Source organism: Panicum virgatum, chromosome 5N, assembly GCF_016808335.1.
Source record: "Panicum virgatum strain AP13 chromosome 5N, P.virgatum_v5, whole genome shotgun sequence".
NCBI classification, from domain to species: domain Eukaryota; kingdom Viridiplantae; phylum Streptophyta; class Magnoliopsida; order Poales; family Poaceae; genus Panicum; species Panicum virgatum.
Window position 1 is genome coordinate 12,628,708 of NC_053149.1, and position 17,522 is coordinate 12,646,229.

Here is a 17,522-nt window from a genome sequence, read left to right on the forward strand (position 1 = left end):
CACTTTCGACGAGACTGCACCGTGCAATACTTATGTCTTTGAAGTTGCAGGAGAAGATGAGCTCGACACCTCCATCTTTGAAGATGAGGAGGAAGAAGCTGCGGAGGGTGATGCTGAGGCTACCACGCGTGCTGTGGACCAAGCAGCCTCCGCCACGAGCTCGGACGATGACGACGGCCCCGATCCAACTACATCTACTTGGTCTTCCCCAGCTGCACCTGAGGAGGTACCAGCTTTGGTTGAGGAGGAGGCGACTTCGACAAGGGAAGCACCGCGACACATTCAGCATCGTCATCCCCCTCAACAGATGCTAGGTGACCTCAACGAGTGAGTCACACGGTCCAAGGTAACAAGTATCGCTGGCTTTGCTCATTCAGCATTTGTTGCCTCTTTCGAGCCCAAAGATGTTGGACATGCACTTTTTGACTCCAATTGGGTCAATGCCATGCATGAGGAACTTGAAAATTTGGAAAGAAACCAAGTTTGGGTTTTAGTCGAGCCTCCACCTGCTTGTAATCCCATCGGAACGAAGTGGGTTTTCAAAAACAAGCAGGGTGAGGATGGGTTGGTTGTTCGGAACAAAGCTCGTCTTGTTGTCCAGGGGTTTTGCCAAAAAGAAGGTATTGCTTATGAGGAAACTTTTGCCCCAGTTGCTCGTTTGGAAGCTTTTCGGATCTTTCTTGCATTTGCTGCTTCCAAGGGTTTTAAAGTTTTTCAAATGGATGTGAAGTTTGCCTTCTTGAATGGTTTTATTGAAGAAGAGGTGTATGTGAAGCAACCCCCTCGCTTTGAAAATCCCAAGTTTCCAAACCGTGTTTACAAACTTCAGAAAGCTCTTTATGGTTTGAAACAGGTGCCTAGAGCTTGGTACGATAGGTTTAAAACCTTCTTGCTTGCTCAAGGTTTTAAAATGGGATGTGTTGACAACACTTTGTTCATCATGCACTCTGGCTCTGACTTTCTGTTGGTTCAGAATTACGTGGATGATATCATCTTTGGTGGCTCTTCTCACGCTCTTGTTTCCAAGTTTTTTGAGCAGATGTCCAGGGAGTTCGAGATGAGTATGATGGGTGAGCTGCAGTTCTTCCTCGGGCTGCAGATCAAGCAAACTCCTCAGGACACGTTCGTCCATCAAGCCAAGTACACCAAGGACTTGCTGCGGAAGTTCGACATGAGTGACTTGTCACCTCAGCCGACTCCGATCAGCACTTCGACGGCGCTTGATGAGGACTTGGACGGTGAGGCGGTGGACCAGAAGGAGTACAGGAGCATGATCGGCTCCCTCCTGTACCTGATGGCGACGCGGCCGGACATTCAGTTCGACGTCGGCCTCTGTGCGCGGTACCAGGCTTCGCCGCGCACCTCCCACAGGCAGGTGGTGAAACACATCTTCAGGTATCTGAAATTCACCCCTGAGTTTGGTCTTTGGTACTCTGCGGATTCTTCTCTGGTTTTGGTGGGCTTTTCTGATGCCGATTTCGGTGGGTGTCGGTTGGATTGCAAGTCGACATCCGGCACTTGTCAATTTCTCGGTACATCTTTGGTGTCTTGGTCCTCTCGCAAGCAGGCTAGCGTAGCGCTTTCCTCCACAGAAGCTGAGTATGTTGCCGCTGCTAGTTGTTGCTCCCAGATCCTTTGGATGAAACAAACCTTGCAGGATTTTGGACTGAGTTATGATAGGATTCCCATTTTTATAGACAACATGTCTGCTATTAGCATTGCAAAGAACCCTGTCCTACACTCCAGAACCAAACACATAGATATCTGGTTCCACTTCCTGCGAGATAATCATGAGAGAGACCACATAGACTTGATCCATGTTCCTTCAGAAAGGCAAACCGCAGATATCCTAACCAAATCTCTTGAGCAGGACATCTTTGCTCGCTTGCGAGGGGAGCTTGGGGTTTGTTACCCCTTTTGATCGCTGACTTTTCTTTGGTTAGCTTTGTAGGTCTTGTTTGCTTTTCTCTTTGGTTTCTCGGTTTGGTAGTTGCATTGTGCATATGCATTGTACATTTATGCATTTTGCATTGCTTCACTTGCACTAGCATTCTTGTATACATTGCTATGATCCCCTAGTTCTTGCTAGTGTGAGTTTATAAATGTGATCATGTATAATTTGCTCCACTGTGTATATGACTTCATCTGAGTTAAGCTATTTTGATTTGAAAATTTGAAAACATTGTCACCCTATCTTGGCTACTAGCATGTTAGGGCGTGTTGATATGCTTTGCTATCTCATTCATGCTAGTGTAGCCTCTCGTTCAGCATTTCATACTTGACATGATCTAAAATTGATAAAATTGCTTGAATTGTGCTTGAAATGGAATGGAAAGATCCAGGTGGGATTGCTTGTCGCACTGATCGAGCTTTCGGGACGGCTCACTTTGCATTTGTGAGAACCCGGGCAAGGCTGTGCATGACTGAAACGAGTACCTTAAGCTTCTGATTGCCTTTGGCATAGGCTTGGTCTCGTTGCTAAGTAAAGCATGACAAGCTTTCAATCCCTGGCATTAAATTGCTTGATATAATGAAATTGCTAAATCATTGTTTACAACATGCTTTGGATGTTTTTGGCTCACCTGTATGAGTTTGATTAGCACTGTCTTTCAGTCCCTACTTGCTAGTGTTAGATCAAGGGTGATGCTTTTATTTCTCCTAAACTGGAACTTGCCTAGCTCTAGACTGATTTGATATACCCTGTTGAGCTAGATGCAGGTCTTATTTATGGATGTACACGTGCTTGTGACTAGTTGTTGCTCATATCATTGTATCCCTGAATGTTTTCACTTGCACCTCCTGCATCACATTCATTGCATAGCATATATTCAGGGGGAGTCTCAGTTTCAGGGGGAGCTTTAGGTTTGTTAGGCCTTGATGTGTGCATGTGCCAACAAGGGGGAGAAGGTTAGTGATCGAACAAAAACTTGTTGTGCACAGGGCTTTGAGAGTGCATACATGTGGTGAGAGTTGCACTGGTAAGGGGGAAATGTATTTCAGTGGGAGTTTCTGCTTTGTTTAGCTCCTGGTTTTCCTTTCGCTTCTGGCATGACTGTGTCGAGTCCTGCCTCTGTCTTTGAGGAGTCATGCCTGTGTTTGATCGATTGCGTCGAGTCGTTGCCCTTGTCTGAGGGAATCGATCTTTACTTGGTCAAGTGACTTGTTCTTGCTTCTTTCGAGTTTTTGTCACTTGTTCAAGTTCTCTCTTGCTTCTTTGTTCACTGTTTTTTGTTTCTCTTGGTTCGTTTGTGGTGTGTTGACAATGCACTCATCAAGGGGGAGATTGAGGAATGAGAGTACTCTATCCTGCTTGTGATGAGTGAATTGTCAACCGTGCGGTGTGATCGTGCGCTTGGTCTTTGGATTGCAGGTACACGGGCGTCGAGCGTCGACGGAGAGTTGCCGTGGAGGAGCTCGGGCCGGGCGGCAGCTGCGGCGTCCACTCCTGGATCGAGGACGCAAGCGGCGACAGAAGGCGGGTTTCTTGGTTTCCGCCACAAAACCAAGGAGGCGGAAGGCGGTTGAAGACGCCAAGTCGTGGAGGCACGGCGTCGGTCTCGGGACTGACGGAGGCGACGGGCATCGACGGCGTCTAGGGCCTCGCTGCGGGCGAGGAGGTGACGGGCGTCGGGCGGCGTCTAGGGCCGTCAGAAGGCCGAGGCGGGAACGGCGTCTAGGGCCACAGCGTGGAGGCGGGAATCTTCCCGCGCGTGGAGTTTTGACGGTTTTCTCAAAACCGGCCACTTACCCGGGTTTCGCGGACCCTCCAAAACCGCGGACCGGAGCTTCATCCACACGACGGCATCGCAGAGAAGACTTCGACTCGAAGAAAGAACCTCGACCGTCGGATGAGTCCTTGTATCTTTTTCCGGTTTTGCCCCTACGGGCTTTCTAGTGTTTAATTGAGTCTAGGGATAGTTTAGTGTTTTGGGGTGAGAGTTGTTGGGGTTAAAAACCCCCTCACCCCCTCTCTCTCTCTTTTTCCCTGCATCCTGGACAGCACGCCGTCCCCTCCTGGCGCCCCTCTCCTTCTTCCTGCCCCTTCCCTCTCCTCTTTAGAGTTAGGGATTTTAGCCATGGATTTTTGAGTTTTTGTACGTGAATTGACTGGGAAAGGAGGCCCTTCCCTCCTTGTGCCCTCGGGGCGTTTGTTTTCGTTCAATTCGGTACGTTTCATGAGCTTTTTGTGATGGATTTTTTATTTCCATTTGTGTGTCCATGATGAACGAATTTGTGGTGGTTCTCTGAGCTCTTTGTGTGAATCCACGCTCTATTGCCTAGCCCTAAAACCCTCTGATCCACGAGCTCCTTCAAATTGAAGTTTTGACGTTCTTGAGAAAACCCCAATCTTGCTTAGGATTTCGTCGATTTCTCCCAAATCATGGAGTAATTCGTTGATTCCTTCTGTGGACGTGTTCACAAGTCCCTTGTGATCATGCCTGCAAAATTTGGTGATATTTGGACTTGATTTGGCCAGTCGATCATCGAGTTCTTGGAAGAACGCAGGCTGAAAAACGTTTCTGGACAGAGTTCATCTGAGCACCGGTTAAACCGACGCTTGTGCTCATTGTTGTCGGATAAACCGGTGCTCTTTAGTCCATTTTGAGGTCTCTCTGGACAACTGCACCGGTGTTCGTTTTGGATTTTGTCGGTTTATCCGGTGCACTATCGTCGGTTGAACCGACGCTGTTTAAACCGTAGCGTCGGTTTAACCGGTGAGTGCTTCTTCTCTGCTGCCAGCTCTGTGACGTCGGTTGAACCGGTGGAGTATTTCTTCACACGTCGGTTTAACCGGTGTTAGTATACCGTGCTCGTTCTTGTTCTATTTCTCGTGTTTGCTTCCGCGCTTAATCACACTTGTTCCTAAGGTTGTTTTGTGTTGGTGTAGCTTCTCCATAGCTACAATGCACTTCACCTAGGACGTTAGGGTCGGGTGTTTATTTGGGGATCATAAGCCGAGCTTTTTGTTTGCAAGAATTTTTGATCGGCTCCCATTCACCCCCCTCTGGTCGTCTTTTCGGTCCCTCAAACTTGTAACATTAAGCCATAAGCTGAATCTTTTTAAACTAACAGGAACTTCAAAGTACATTCTCTTGCATATGATCCTCATATGATGTCAAATGAGTGATCTAATGAAACTATTAAGTCTATCAATGCCACCAAAAACTTGTGCCTTCTAATAAGAGAGATTTTGTCAGCTACAAATGGATCTCGAAAAGCAACTTACCAGCCATCTGGGGGATTCAGGAATTGCAAGAAGGCCAACCAGCTGCAATAAACATGGTGCCACTCCTACAAGAGAAAAGCCAGCATTTATCGTTCATGTATATTAGTATTCTTCAAATTGCATAATTTCGAAGCAGATATTGTTAGGAAAATAAATGACAATTAAAATTGGTCTGATTTAGACCTAGTAAAATTTATTGTCATTTTTATAGGGACTGTAGAAGGATAGATCCAAACAAACTACTTTACCAACAATTGCCAAGGTACGCCAGGCGATAAAGGTCCCAAGAACAAAGGCAAGCGACCCTCCACAGCATATCATAAACTGCATGAACGGAGGAGTTTTTTTTCTCCTTTTTCTTTGAGATAAAGCTAACTCTGAACAGTCAGTATAAAAGTCTAATTTGATTGAGTTCAGTACAAACCTGATTTACCGTTGCGAAGCCTCCTCTAAGGTTCTTTGGTGTTATCTCTGATATGTATACTGGAACCTGTTCAGGTACAACAAAATTCAAACCAAATTCATTCAAAAAATAAGAAGATGGAGTTGCTTATTGTAATCACCACATATGAAAGAACTCCAATTCCACATCCGATTAACACCCTTCCAATGTCAAGCCACCAACAGTTCTACAGAGAAATATGTGAAAGCAACCTATCAGATGAACTAAGAAGTAAAAGATACATAGGGAAAACGACGAGTGGAGTGAAACCTGGGAAAAGGCTATCAAGAGATATTCAAGAGAGCAGATAACATCTGATATCGCCATTGCCTGCGTTCCGCAACGTTCAAGAGGTTATGCGCAAATCGATAGAAAGCATATCTACAAATGAAATTATCACTCTGGCAGTCTGGCTGGCTGTTTTGGCTTTAATTGTAGAAGGTGAAGTTTGCTGGTCTGGTTAAAACTTACGCCTCTTCGACTGGCTCGATCTGCTATGGAGCCACTGATAATGGCGCCTAGCATTGCTCCGATGGTCAGGATCGAGCCGAAGACAGAGTACTGCATGCGATGTGCACATGAGCAGATCAGGTGCTTAAGCGTGGGTTCAGTTAAGTCACCAAGATGAACCATCGTTTACATCAGGTTACCTCAGCTAAGGAGAGGTGGAGATCACGCATGATATCCAGCTGAGACGGCGAAGAGTAGCCGATCTGCAGCACACAGTGTAGTAGGAAACCGGAATCAAACATCAATTTTTGTGAGAAAAAATGTGAAAAACGGCAACAGGAAACCATCACGCACAGACGCAGGGCTTACCGACAATCCAAACTCGAAGGACCCGGCGACGGCGACGGCGGTGCTGCCAACGACAACCGCGATCGAAGAGGAGGCGGCGCTGCCATGGCTATCACCGCCGCTGCTCCCGGACACCCTTACCAAGAGAGGCTTCCCGGCTGCGTCCCGTCCCTCTGGCTCCATCGCACCGGCCATGCATCGGTTTCCCTGGGTCCCTCCCCTGTCCCTCGCTTGGTTTTGTTCCAAGCTGCTCTGAGCGTGACCAGTGGACGACCAGCGGCTGGACGGCCGGATAGGTCGGGCAGTGAGTGACCAACCAAACATGCTGCGTCCAGTCATGCAGATGCTTTTGCCTCCTTGTTCCTCTCTTATCCTTTCTTTGCCATCTGCTCTCGATCCTCCATCCCATGGAGAATTTGGTGCTTATGATGGAAACAAAACTTGGGCTCTGTTTTCTGAAGGAAATAAGACCACTTTGCTACCCAAACCCCAACAATCCACTTTGTCTGCTCAATCCCTGCACAAATTTTCAACTCATTTCACCCTCAAACATTCAGTAACCGATTTTACCCGGCGGTTTTTGGCAGCATAGCATGCATGGACATGGTTTTGGCATCTGCTCCGTCAACCTCAATCGGAGCACCATCGTCGCATGCAACGCAAGGCGCCAAGGCCCTGTGCAACTGCAGATTTCCAGCGATTACCGGCCAGTCAGGGAAGGAAGAACCAGTTTACGGCCGACGGAGGCGGAAGGGAAGCTGCGCGGCGACGTGGAGGAGGTGATGGGGCGGGTTGCGCATTTGATCGAGCAGTTGGTGGGCGCGGGTGTCGGGGTGTAGACGTGTAGTAGGACGTAGGAGAAATGGATAGGCATGGCCATGTCGCAGCGCGAAGACAATCGCCTGCGGCGACGATCGCCTTGCTGCACCGGCAGGAGGTACTCGGTAAGGAGACGCAGCCTGCGCTTCAGACCTCCGGCGGGAGTGGGAGGCGGTGGCGCGGGCTCGAGCGGCGGAGGTGCCGGCCGCCGGGCGCGCCGCCTGGTTTGGTTTGCGGCTCAATCCGCTCAGCGCGTGCGCGTTCGCCATGTAGCAGGAGCGGACGCCGCTGTGGTCGGCGCTACCCGTCGGCGTGGGCTACCACGTGCTGGATCCGTGCGGCGCGCGCGTGCTTCCACGGCTGGCCAACGCGGCGGCGGCATCTCTGTTCCTGCTCCGGCGGCAAGCCGACGGGCAGGAAGAGGGAGAAGGGAGTTACGATTTGTCAGGCAACGTAGCTTAAGTTGGTGACGTGGCGACCGGATTGTAACTCAAAGTACATAGGAAAAGGAGTTGAATTGGTCAAAACTGCCTCCACAATGCGATGCCTAAACAAGCTTAAAAATAGAGTCGTGACTACTGCCACGTCTTGATGTTCAAGCAGCTAAGTGTTTTGGGTTAAAACCATTGTAGTGGTTTGGATATTATGTTAGTTCTACTTTAATTTGGTGAAAAATGATTTCTCTTGCAATCAATTCGATTTGGTTTGGTTTCACAAGAAAAACGATTTGCTTTGGTTTGAAATATTAAGACCACCGAGCGTCTACTCTTTTAAGGTTCACATGTAAATCTAGCCACACTGTTTTGCACAAAGTAACTGTCAGTCATAGTGAGTCATCTCTAATAAATTTCAGTCAATTTTAATAAAAATTTATAGTGTGAACACGAGATTTTATTTTTGGGGTCCGGGTCTTGACGTGAGACCCACGTGTAGTTCTAATCACGCTGCTTTGCACAGAGTAGCCGCCAATCATTCAATCAATTTTGATAAAAATTTATAGTGTGAATGCAAGGTTTTATTTCTGGGATTCCGGCTCTTGATGTAGAGCTCATGTGTATTTCTAACCATGCTATTTTGCACAGAATAGCTGTCAGTCGTACTGAGTCATCTCCAACAAATTTCAGTCAATTTCGATAAAAATTTATATTGTGAACGCACGATTTTATTTCTGGGGTCCGGCTCTTGATGTGGGGCCTACATGTAGTTCTAGCCACACTGCTTTGCATAGAGTAGCTGCCAGTCATACTGAGTCATCTCCAACAAATCTCAATCAATTTCAATAAAATTTTATAATGTGAACGCGAGGTTTTATTTTCAGGGTCCGGCTCTTGACGCGGGGTCCACGTGTAAGCCACACTACCTTGCGCAGAGTTTATACTGAGTCATCTCCAATAATTTCAGTCAATTTTGATAAAATTTTATGCTCTGAATGCGAGATTTTATTTCCAAAATCCGGTTCGCAACACGAGATCCATATTTATATATAGTCATATAATTTTACATAAAGTATTCATTTCAATCTATTCTTCTAGCAGGCTTAAATGGGGTGGTGTGGTTTGGATTTTACATAATATGGTGTGGTTTAGAGTGGTTTATATTGGCATATTTAATGAAAACAGTTTGATGCGATTTTGGTTTGATCTTACACCACCAGCACCTTAACTGAATGTGGTCCTAATTTTTGTAGTATTTTGGTACATTGCTTGCTTTGGTTTGTGTATCCGTTTATCGATGTCTATTAGACGTGGACTAAAACTAAAGTTTAGTCATGGTTAAAGTTTAGACGTCTAAATTAGTTGGTTAAAATTAATCCTGTCCTGTTTGGATGTGCGGGCAGAACATTAGCTATTGTACTGCACGGTGAGACATTTAGGTAGAGTATTTTTGCTATCTGCTGCCAGAAATTAGCTATTATTAGCTAGGTTTGAAGGGCTAATGTATTAAATTTTAGGTCGAGAGTCGGTTAATTTGGATCCCATGTTTAACCCCACGTTTAGATTATCTAGAGCTAACTTTTAGTTGAATAAAAATTAGCCACCGGATCCAAATAGACCCCGTGTGGCAGACACTCCTATGGGCTATTTAGCAAATGGAAAAGTTCAATTTACTCTCTTGTATAGCTAAAGTTTGAATAACCCTCTAAACTATAACATGGTTCAATTTACCCCTAACTTATACAATTTAGTTTATTTTATCCTATAGTAGAATTTGTCTTTTTTGTTTCTTTATACACAAGTCAAATTTTAATTTCAAATTTTGCAGGGTAGCAGTGGATTTTTCATTACTAATTTTCATATAATTTTGAACTCCAATGATTAATTTATTATTAAATATTCTAACATATCAAAATAATAATATAAAGTTAGGATGTATTTTTTTTCTAATATGTGTTATGATGTGTACTATCATCTTATAAAATTTTAATTTAAAACTCTATCTATGCATGGCGAAATGAGAAAGGTAAATTGTATTAGGGGGTAATTTGAACCAAATGGTGTAGGGTAAGGGGTAAAATAAAATAAACGATAGTTTAGGGGGTTATCTGGACTTTGATTATAGTTGAGGGGAGTAATTTAGATTTTTTTCCTTAGCAAATTAACAGACTTTTATAAATCCAGTTTTATGGGAACGTATTGATTATGTTTGAATTCTTTTTCATATGGACATATTGGTACAATCAAGTGACAAGAAGGATGCAACATATGAAACATATATGGTGAGTAGATTATTAAAATAAAGATATGGTGAGGCAAACTTTGAACGCAGTGGTCCTTAGTTTTCCTCTCAATAATTGGTGGCGGCACATTAATAAATCATTTCGGGGTTGATTAGTAACATTGCACATTGTTACGTCATTTCGCCTTTCTAAAACTCAGCCTTGACTCCTTGAGCTGGCACCGTGACGTAGTGATACGGAGCAAGGATTGTGTGCCAGACAAACACCAAATTTTGCGAGAACAAAACAAACTTCTTCATCCAATTTCACACTTATTTCATGCTACGCGGACTTATCATCGATCAGAAAAGCAGAAGCGATACACTGAATTTGGTCATTCCAGAGTTCGAACACGCTGTTCGATGCAGACATTCAGTTTCCCTGCATCACGGGGCAGCCTGAGCCTGAGCCTGAACCTGACGCTGCATCGGGCGGGCTCAAGAAGCCGGCCAGGAAGTTGCCGCGCTCGTAGAAGTACTCCGACTTCTCCACCTTCATCTCCTCGTCAACCTAGCAAGCATCGCAACATTTCGCAGAGAAATTTCAGTGGATGCTCTGTTTCCATTCCGCCTGATCTTTGAGCAGAAGCAGCATCGATCTAGAACGCAGAGGCACCGATCGATGCTGGCATGCTGAAACTGCAACTCAACTCACATGGAAGATGCAGACGCCGACGAACTCGACGCGCTGGCCGTGCGGCGGGTGGCCCTTGAAGGGGCCCTCCATGTACCCCCAGTGCCGGAACTTGAAGGCGATCTTGGGCGGGCCGCTGTAGACGTCGAGCACCTCGATGGCGAACCCCCGCGGGAAGGCCGTCAGGAACGTGGCCATGGCGGAGTCGAGCGTCTCCTCGTCCGGGTCGAAGATGCGGTGCTCGGGGGGCAGCTTGGTGCGCAGGAAGGCGTTGTAGCCGCCGATGGCCATCACCTCCGCCCGGCTCAGGGCCTTCATCCCTGCAGGCGAGGCGAGCGACACACCGGCGCCTGCGTCAGTGGCCGGGCGGGATCCCATGGCTGAACTGGAACTAGAAGCTCCGGCGGCGGCGACCAGCCGGCCGGGCATCTTGCTCACCGTTGGTGCTGGCGGTGTACTTGTCGGAGTTGACGGTCTTCTGGTCCTCGGGGAGCACCTTGTGGACGAGCTCCATCTCCCAGGTCTTGAGCAGCCGCTGCACCTTCTCCTCCAGGGACCCCTCGGTCCACACCTGTACAGCACCAGCGACCAAACAATCCATCAGGCGAGAAACGGAAGCCATGGGTGAAGCAGACAGAGCTGATGTCCCTGTAGTTCCCTGCCTGCGTCCTCTCCGCCTCGAAGAGCTTGTTGACGACGTCGTAGTTGGGCGGCGCGCCGTTCCTCCACACGGTGCCCCTCTCGCTCTCGCCGTGGATGAAGGAGCGGTACTTGTCCCCACCCACCTCGGCGGCGGCCGCCATTGCTGCCGGCGGCTAGCTCAGCCTGCCTCTGGTCTCAAGTGACTTGTTAATACTATTTTGGAGTTGATGGAGTATGTTGGTAGCACGGCGATAACACAAGCGTGGCTCCCTACTTACAGTCAGTGGCGGAGCCAGGATTAAAACATAGAGATAGCCAATTTATTAATACCGACAATTAGAAGGGGCCACACTTTATTAATAAACAATATTAACAATGAGATTATGAGATTTTATGTGTAGTTATACCAATGTTAGGGCCGCCCCCTTTGTCTCCGCCCCTGCTTAAGGGAGACCAGATTAGGTAATGGAAACAACGTTATCTCGTGCGGCGGCCGCCGTCATGATCATGAAGGCCGGCAGGGAAAAGTCACCGGCCCGAGCCGTCACTGTCGCCAACGCGCGGTGAGCCGGCCGCCTCTGCTCGTCCTCACGGCGGCGCTTGTCCCGTAGCTCCGAAAAATACTTGCTCCTGCGCTGAATTTTGCTCAAAGCGATTATACTACTAAAAAAACGAACGATTTGCAACAACGTTCTATTTTTTTAGGAGCGAATCAAAAAGTGATCTATTACTACAAATGGGGTGAGATCACTATATCTTTTAAATGTAAAAAGAGCATTTCTAAGGACGGATAATTCTATCATCCACCCCTAAAATGCATTTTAGGGATGGATGATGGTATAGCCCGCCTCTACGAATCGAAAAATTCATAACTTTTCATATGACCGATGAAGTCAAACTTTATATCATAATTGTAAAGAATGATGAGATCTAAAATTTTAATAGTCCAAAAAATTATTATAAATTCTCTAATAGCTATAACTATATAATATCTCATATAACTCAAGTCATATTTTGATGTTTCCACAATCTTAACCTTCATATACACTGAGATATATTAGACATATTTTTTTGCTTTTATAGTTCACATTATAGAAGTTTTACTTTTTTTATTTGTTTTGCTATATGTAAAGATTTAAATGAAGCCTTGGATATAAAATAGAAAAATATATTTAGGGACGGGTGGTGGCGTCACCCGTCCCTAGAACGTCACCCACTCGTACAAATCAAGATCAAAGTTAATATAAAAGAATATCATATCCATAGAGTAGTAAGGTGGCAAGGAAGGTAAGTGCGTGGCTTAAGGTGGCAGGGTACATATTTTGCCAAAAAAAAATTGTAGCTCCACATTACAGGGTTAGTGGTGGTGGCTGGCTAGAATATTGTTTCTTTTTATTTTTTCTACCTTTAAAAGTAGTAATTTTTAGCTGCGTAAACTGGAGACTAATATTCGTCTCTAAAAATATGTTTCTATTCATCTCTAAATTCTTTTTTATGTAGTAGTGATATTGTTGCTAAAGAGCATCGCTAGATCAGGACTGAGATACCAGCAGGTCGATGCGGTAGTTGACGAGACGGTGAAATTTGGGTGAAAAGTCTTTTGCCGAAACCACGAGGATGGTGCTAGCACTTAGCACAGTCTCGAGTAGCCTCCACCAATTAAATTATGGCGTGCTTCTCGACAGCGGCAGCCGCGGTAGGTGAGGCATGGTGAGATGAGATCACCAGTGACGCTACGAGCTTGCCATGAGCCCATGAACAAACAAACAAAGCTACTTTTTTCATTTATTAGTCATTTAACTTTTCTAGATACATCGGTATAGAAAAAGTATGCATCTTGAAAAGCCAAATGACTAATTAATTTAGAACGGAGGAAGTAGCTACTTTTTTTTGTGAAAAGCAAGAGCACTGCTGAATCATTTAAGAGAGAAAAGAATTTAACAGGTTTACAAATAGTGCGATATTATATAAATGGATAAAACTCTCAACACTAACAAAGAAGATAACATAAAACTACGCCCTTTGTCTCTGCTTGGTGTTGTCTTGCAGCAAACTAAGCACCTGTGCTGGGCGAAGAAATTTGTTGTCGAAGATCCATCGATTTCTCACTTTCCACATACCAAGTTGTGTACATCAACGCCTCTGCAAGGGATCTCGTCTGCTTGAAGGTCTTTTGTTCCAGCTTATTGCTCCACCAGCTGTCCATGCTCTCTTATCATTTCCCACCAGTGCTGTGACTAGCTGATTAGTCTACTCGCCTCTCACAAGGAACCAGAGTTCCTTAACAAAACTACACTGCAGGCACAAATGAACAACAGTTTCAGGTTCCTGGTCACAAAGTGAGCACAATTGGTTGCACTCCCAGCTCCTTGCCAGCATCTTATCTGCTGTTACAATTTTGCTTTGAACTAAAAGCCAAGCAAAGAATTTAACTTTTCCTTCAGCATGTCCCTTCTAGATGATTTTTGCATCGAAGGTGCAGTTGAGCCAAAGAAGCTGAGTTGGAGGTGTGTATTCCCCATTTCCTGTGCATTTCCAAATGATCTGATCCTCCTGATCATTAAGCTGCACATCTTGTACCAAGCCCTACAATTGCACAAACTCAGCCATCTCCTGTACTGAATTCATGCGCCATAACCATAAACCCCTGGTCCAGGTCCAGTTCTGATCCAGAATATCTTCACATACTGATTTGTTCTTCCTCCAAGCTAGCCGGTAAAGATTGGGTACAATATCTCTCGGTTCTTTGCCAGAACTGTGCTCTATTTCCATTGCCCATCACAAGTCCACAACACAAGTGCTAGCTGGAAAAATTTGCTTGTCAATTTCATCACAAGGAGGTGTTCCAACCCACGGCCTGTCAGGCTCGACCCACTCAAACCACAACCAACGCAAACGGAGGGCTCTGCTGAAAACTTGAAGATCAAGAATACCCAGCCCTCCAAGGTCTTTAGTCAACACTAATTTTTTTCCCATTGTACTAAGCAATGCCCTCCCTTAGCTTTCTTCCGAACCCCGTCAAAGAAAACTCCTCCTTTTTCTGTCAATTCTGAAGAAGGCCCACTTATCTCGCGGGATCAGATGAGACAACGAAAACAACGTTATCTCGCGGGCGCCGCTGCGGTGGCCGTCACTCGAGTAGCCTCCACCAATCATCGCGTGCTCCTCGCCAGGCAGCGCAGGCGAGCCATGGTGAGATAAGATCACCAGTGACGCCATGACCTTGCCATAACAGGCAAAAGCTACTTATCTCCAAGATGGAATGCGCAGTCTAAACGCTATTGTTATTATTTTTGTTCTAGGGGGAGGATGTAACTGTGCATGCAGCAGTCACTCGGTAGCTTAGATAGAGGCAGCCCACGTCACACACAGCCAACGAAACTTCCGGCTGCGACAGCGTTACACCCCTGCAGTTTCGCTGCACGTACGGCTGTAGTATAGCTCGCAGGCGCCCTGTGTGTTAGTTGGTGAAAAAGTTTGGGTTTTGGTACTGTAGCACATTTTGTTGTTATTTAATAAATAATGTATAATTATAGACTAATTAAGTAGACTTAAAAGATTCAGCTCGTGCTAATCAGTTAGACTGTGTAATTAGTTATTTTTTAACTACATTTAATGCTACATGCATGTGTCCGAAGATTCGATGTGACGGGTACCGTGCAAAATTTTTTGGGAACTAAACATGGTTGAGCGAATGTGCAGCTGGGCATCAATGGATTTCCTGTTCCCGAATCCCGATTACGATTAGGCCTGCTAGTGGAGCGGGTCTGTTTGGGTTTTTCGGGTTAGGTACTGAGATGGGTTTTATTGGTATGGGTGGGAACGGTTTTAGCAGCTATCGGGCTGGTTGGGGTGGGTTGGGCCTTCACTAGGTGCGGGTTGGGCGGTGGGTGACTCCCAAGAGTCCTCCCCTTTCGCAGGGAGGCTCCGCCCCCATCCGCCACCCTCCATCCTCCCGATCCCGCCGACTGCGCTCCTCGCCAGCCATCCTCCTCGTCGCCCTTGCAATGCCGCAGGGCGCAGGTCGCCCTCCTCGCCGGTCATCCTTGCAAAGGCCGCAGGGCGCAAGATACCCTCCTCGCGGGTAGTTCGACTGCCCTCCGGCGCCGGCCGCCCTCCTCGCCGTCATCCGCACCGTCCGCCCTACCTGCCGTCCCATCCCGCCCCTCCGCGCCAGGTGATTGATTTCTTTTTGCCCCATTGACGCCCCTCCGATCCTCCCCCATCTCTTCCTGGATTATGCCATATGTTGTATCAAATGTTGTACTGCTAATGCTAATTCTCTGATCTCTTGCAATTGCGAGCGCCTTGATTGTGCATTCATGACTGTTGGGAGACCCAATGGTGCTGTGTTGCTAAGCTAAGTACAAGCAATACTCGTGCACTAAATTACTTCTACTCATTCGATGCAATTCTGGACCTTTGGGGTGCGGCATGCTAAATTGATGATCAAGGCGAGCCTTTGAAGATTACATTGTGGTTCTCTAGGTTTCATGCGCTCATCAGCAAAGAAAAGGATCATCACTTCTACTACTGTGTGTGTTGGTGTGACAGCTGTGCGAGTTTATTGTGATGCTTGCATGCTTGTTTGTCTTAAACCTTGAACATTGTCTGTATTTTCAAATTTGAAATTGGTAGTATGTTTCGTTCTATTTAACCTTGAGTTTATTGTGATGCTTGCATGCTTGTTTGTGTTAAACATTGAACATTGTATTTCTGTCACAGCTACTTCCGGATTGTGTAAAGCTATGTGTGTGAGCTTTGAGAATTGAGGATTCTTTTAAGAAAATTGTGTGGCTATACGCACAAACAAGCTCTCATTTTCGTTATTACTGGGCTACGAGCTATGTTTGGGAGAAGAGATGTCATCTACAATAAATTAATGTCATGACAGAGCATATGCATGGCCAAAATCTGCTTTTTGCAAAACATATGCGGCGGTGTGCGTAGGAGGCGGCAGCAGCGGACAATGGTGGGCGTAACCCATGGGCAATGGCGCGGGTTGGAGTGGCTTGGTAAATTAAATTTATAGATTGGGTTGGATTGGTCATACATTTTAATTATTGGCTGTGGCTTGTGGGTAGGGGCGGATTTCAACATTCACTATCGGGCACACGGCAAAGATACAACACACAGTAAAAACATATTTTACTGTGTGTTTTTTTAGCGCACGGTAAAGTCGTGCTTTATCGTGCGTTTTATTTTGGCACACGATAAAATAATATTTTTCCCTTCTCACCTCTAAATTTTTTCGCAATTTTGTCATGTATTCTGAAGGTAAAAAGGACTGTTTCAAACATGCTTTGCCATGTGCCAGATTAAGGACACATGATAAGTTTTTGCCGTGTGCCCTAGATCTGGCATATGACAAAATGAGATTTAAATTTTGTAAACGACCTTAGATGGAGAAACGGTCAAAATGAAAATTGTAGATCTCAAAAAGTTATGAAACTTTGTAGTTGTCAATTTTTTATTTAAATTCGTTTAGAGTCTCAAACAAACAATTTACACCTGGTTTAGTATAATATATAGGGAAAGAAAATAGAGTATGGACACAAGTGAGTGTGTTGTGCAGTAGTAGAGAAGGTTACACGTGAGAGGGAGAACACGAGTTTGAATCCTGTCGGCCCGTAGCACGCGAATATTGCGCGAAAAATGCCGAAACCTCCGACTTCGTCGGAACGGGCGGGTGGCTGGACAGTGGCGTCTTCTCCAAATTAAAATATCTTTTTGCACTTTTTAGAATTAATTTTTTTTATTTTTCTGAAAAATTATTTGCGAACTGTTTTTGAACATACGATAAAAGTTTTGTCGTGTGCCCGAAAAAGAGCCCACGGCAAACGTGATTTTACCGATGCTTATTTGTTGTGTGCGCTTTGCCGTGTGCAACACAAAACAAAACCTGTATCGTGTGCGAAACGCAAGCAGCTTCCGTAGTGATTAGCAGGGCTATACGATCCGCCACTGGGAGTACGTAGTTTCAATGGATTTCCTGTTCTCGAGTGTGATGGGATTCGATTTTCTGCTGTTCATAGATAATGAGATCGGCCGCTGTTGGGAGTAGTAGTGGATTTGAGAGGTGCTTCATGAACAGAAGAAGATAGACAGGGATTGGCAAAGAGAACAGACCTGTCTTGAAAGTGTTGACAGCCAAATTTGGCACCTGCCGAGGCCGACCGGTCTGACCGGTCGACGGTCAGGTCGACCGGTTAGACCGGACTGATCTGTACAGTCCGAGTAGAATT

The 17,522-nt window shown here is 45.9% G+C and overlaps 1 protein-coding gene and 1 pseudogene across 1 annotated transcript; both read right to left on the reverse strand.

Moving 5' to 3' along the window:
* LOC120676568 overlaps window positions 1-7,368 on the reverse strand; it is a 32,746-nt pseudogene extending 25,378 nt beyond the window's left edge.
* Window positions 7,369-10,233: 2,865 nt separating this feature from the next.
* On the reverse strand, window positions 10,234-11,551 carry LOC120676522 (pathogen-related protein-like). Its single transcript, XM_039957848.1, has 4 exons — window positions 11,298-11,551; window positions 11,074-11,206; window positions 10,657-10,955; window positions 10,234-10,512 (listed from the first exon to the last, which is right to left on the reverse strand). The coding sequence occupies exons 1-4, from the start codon at window positions 11,436-11,438 to the stop codon at window positions 10,375-10,377; spliced, it is 711 nt and encodes a 236-aa protein (XP_039813782.1). The 5' UTR covers window positions 11,439-11,551; the 3' UTR covers window positions 10,234-10,374.
* Between the last annotated feature and the right edge of the window lie 5,971 nt (window positions 11,552-17,522).

Excerpts from the sequence above, each read along its gene's own strand:
- LOC120676522 (XM_039957848.1), bottom strand. The coding sequence starts at position 11,438 with ATGGCGGCCGCCGCCGAGGTGGGTGGGGACAAGTACCGCTCCTTCATC. Across the intron at positions 11,207-11,297 it reads TCGAGGCGGAGAGGACGCAG|GTGTGGACCGAGGGGTCCCT; the intron begins GCAGGGAACTAC and ends GGTGCTGTACAG. Across the intron at positions 10,513-10,656 it reads TCGGCGTCTGCATCTTCCAT|GTTGACGAGGAGATGAAGGT; the intron begins GTGAGTTGAGTT and ends GATGCTTGCTAG.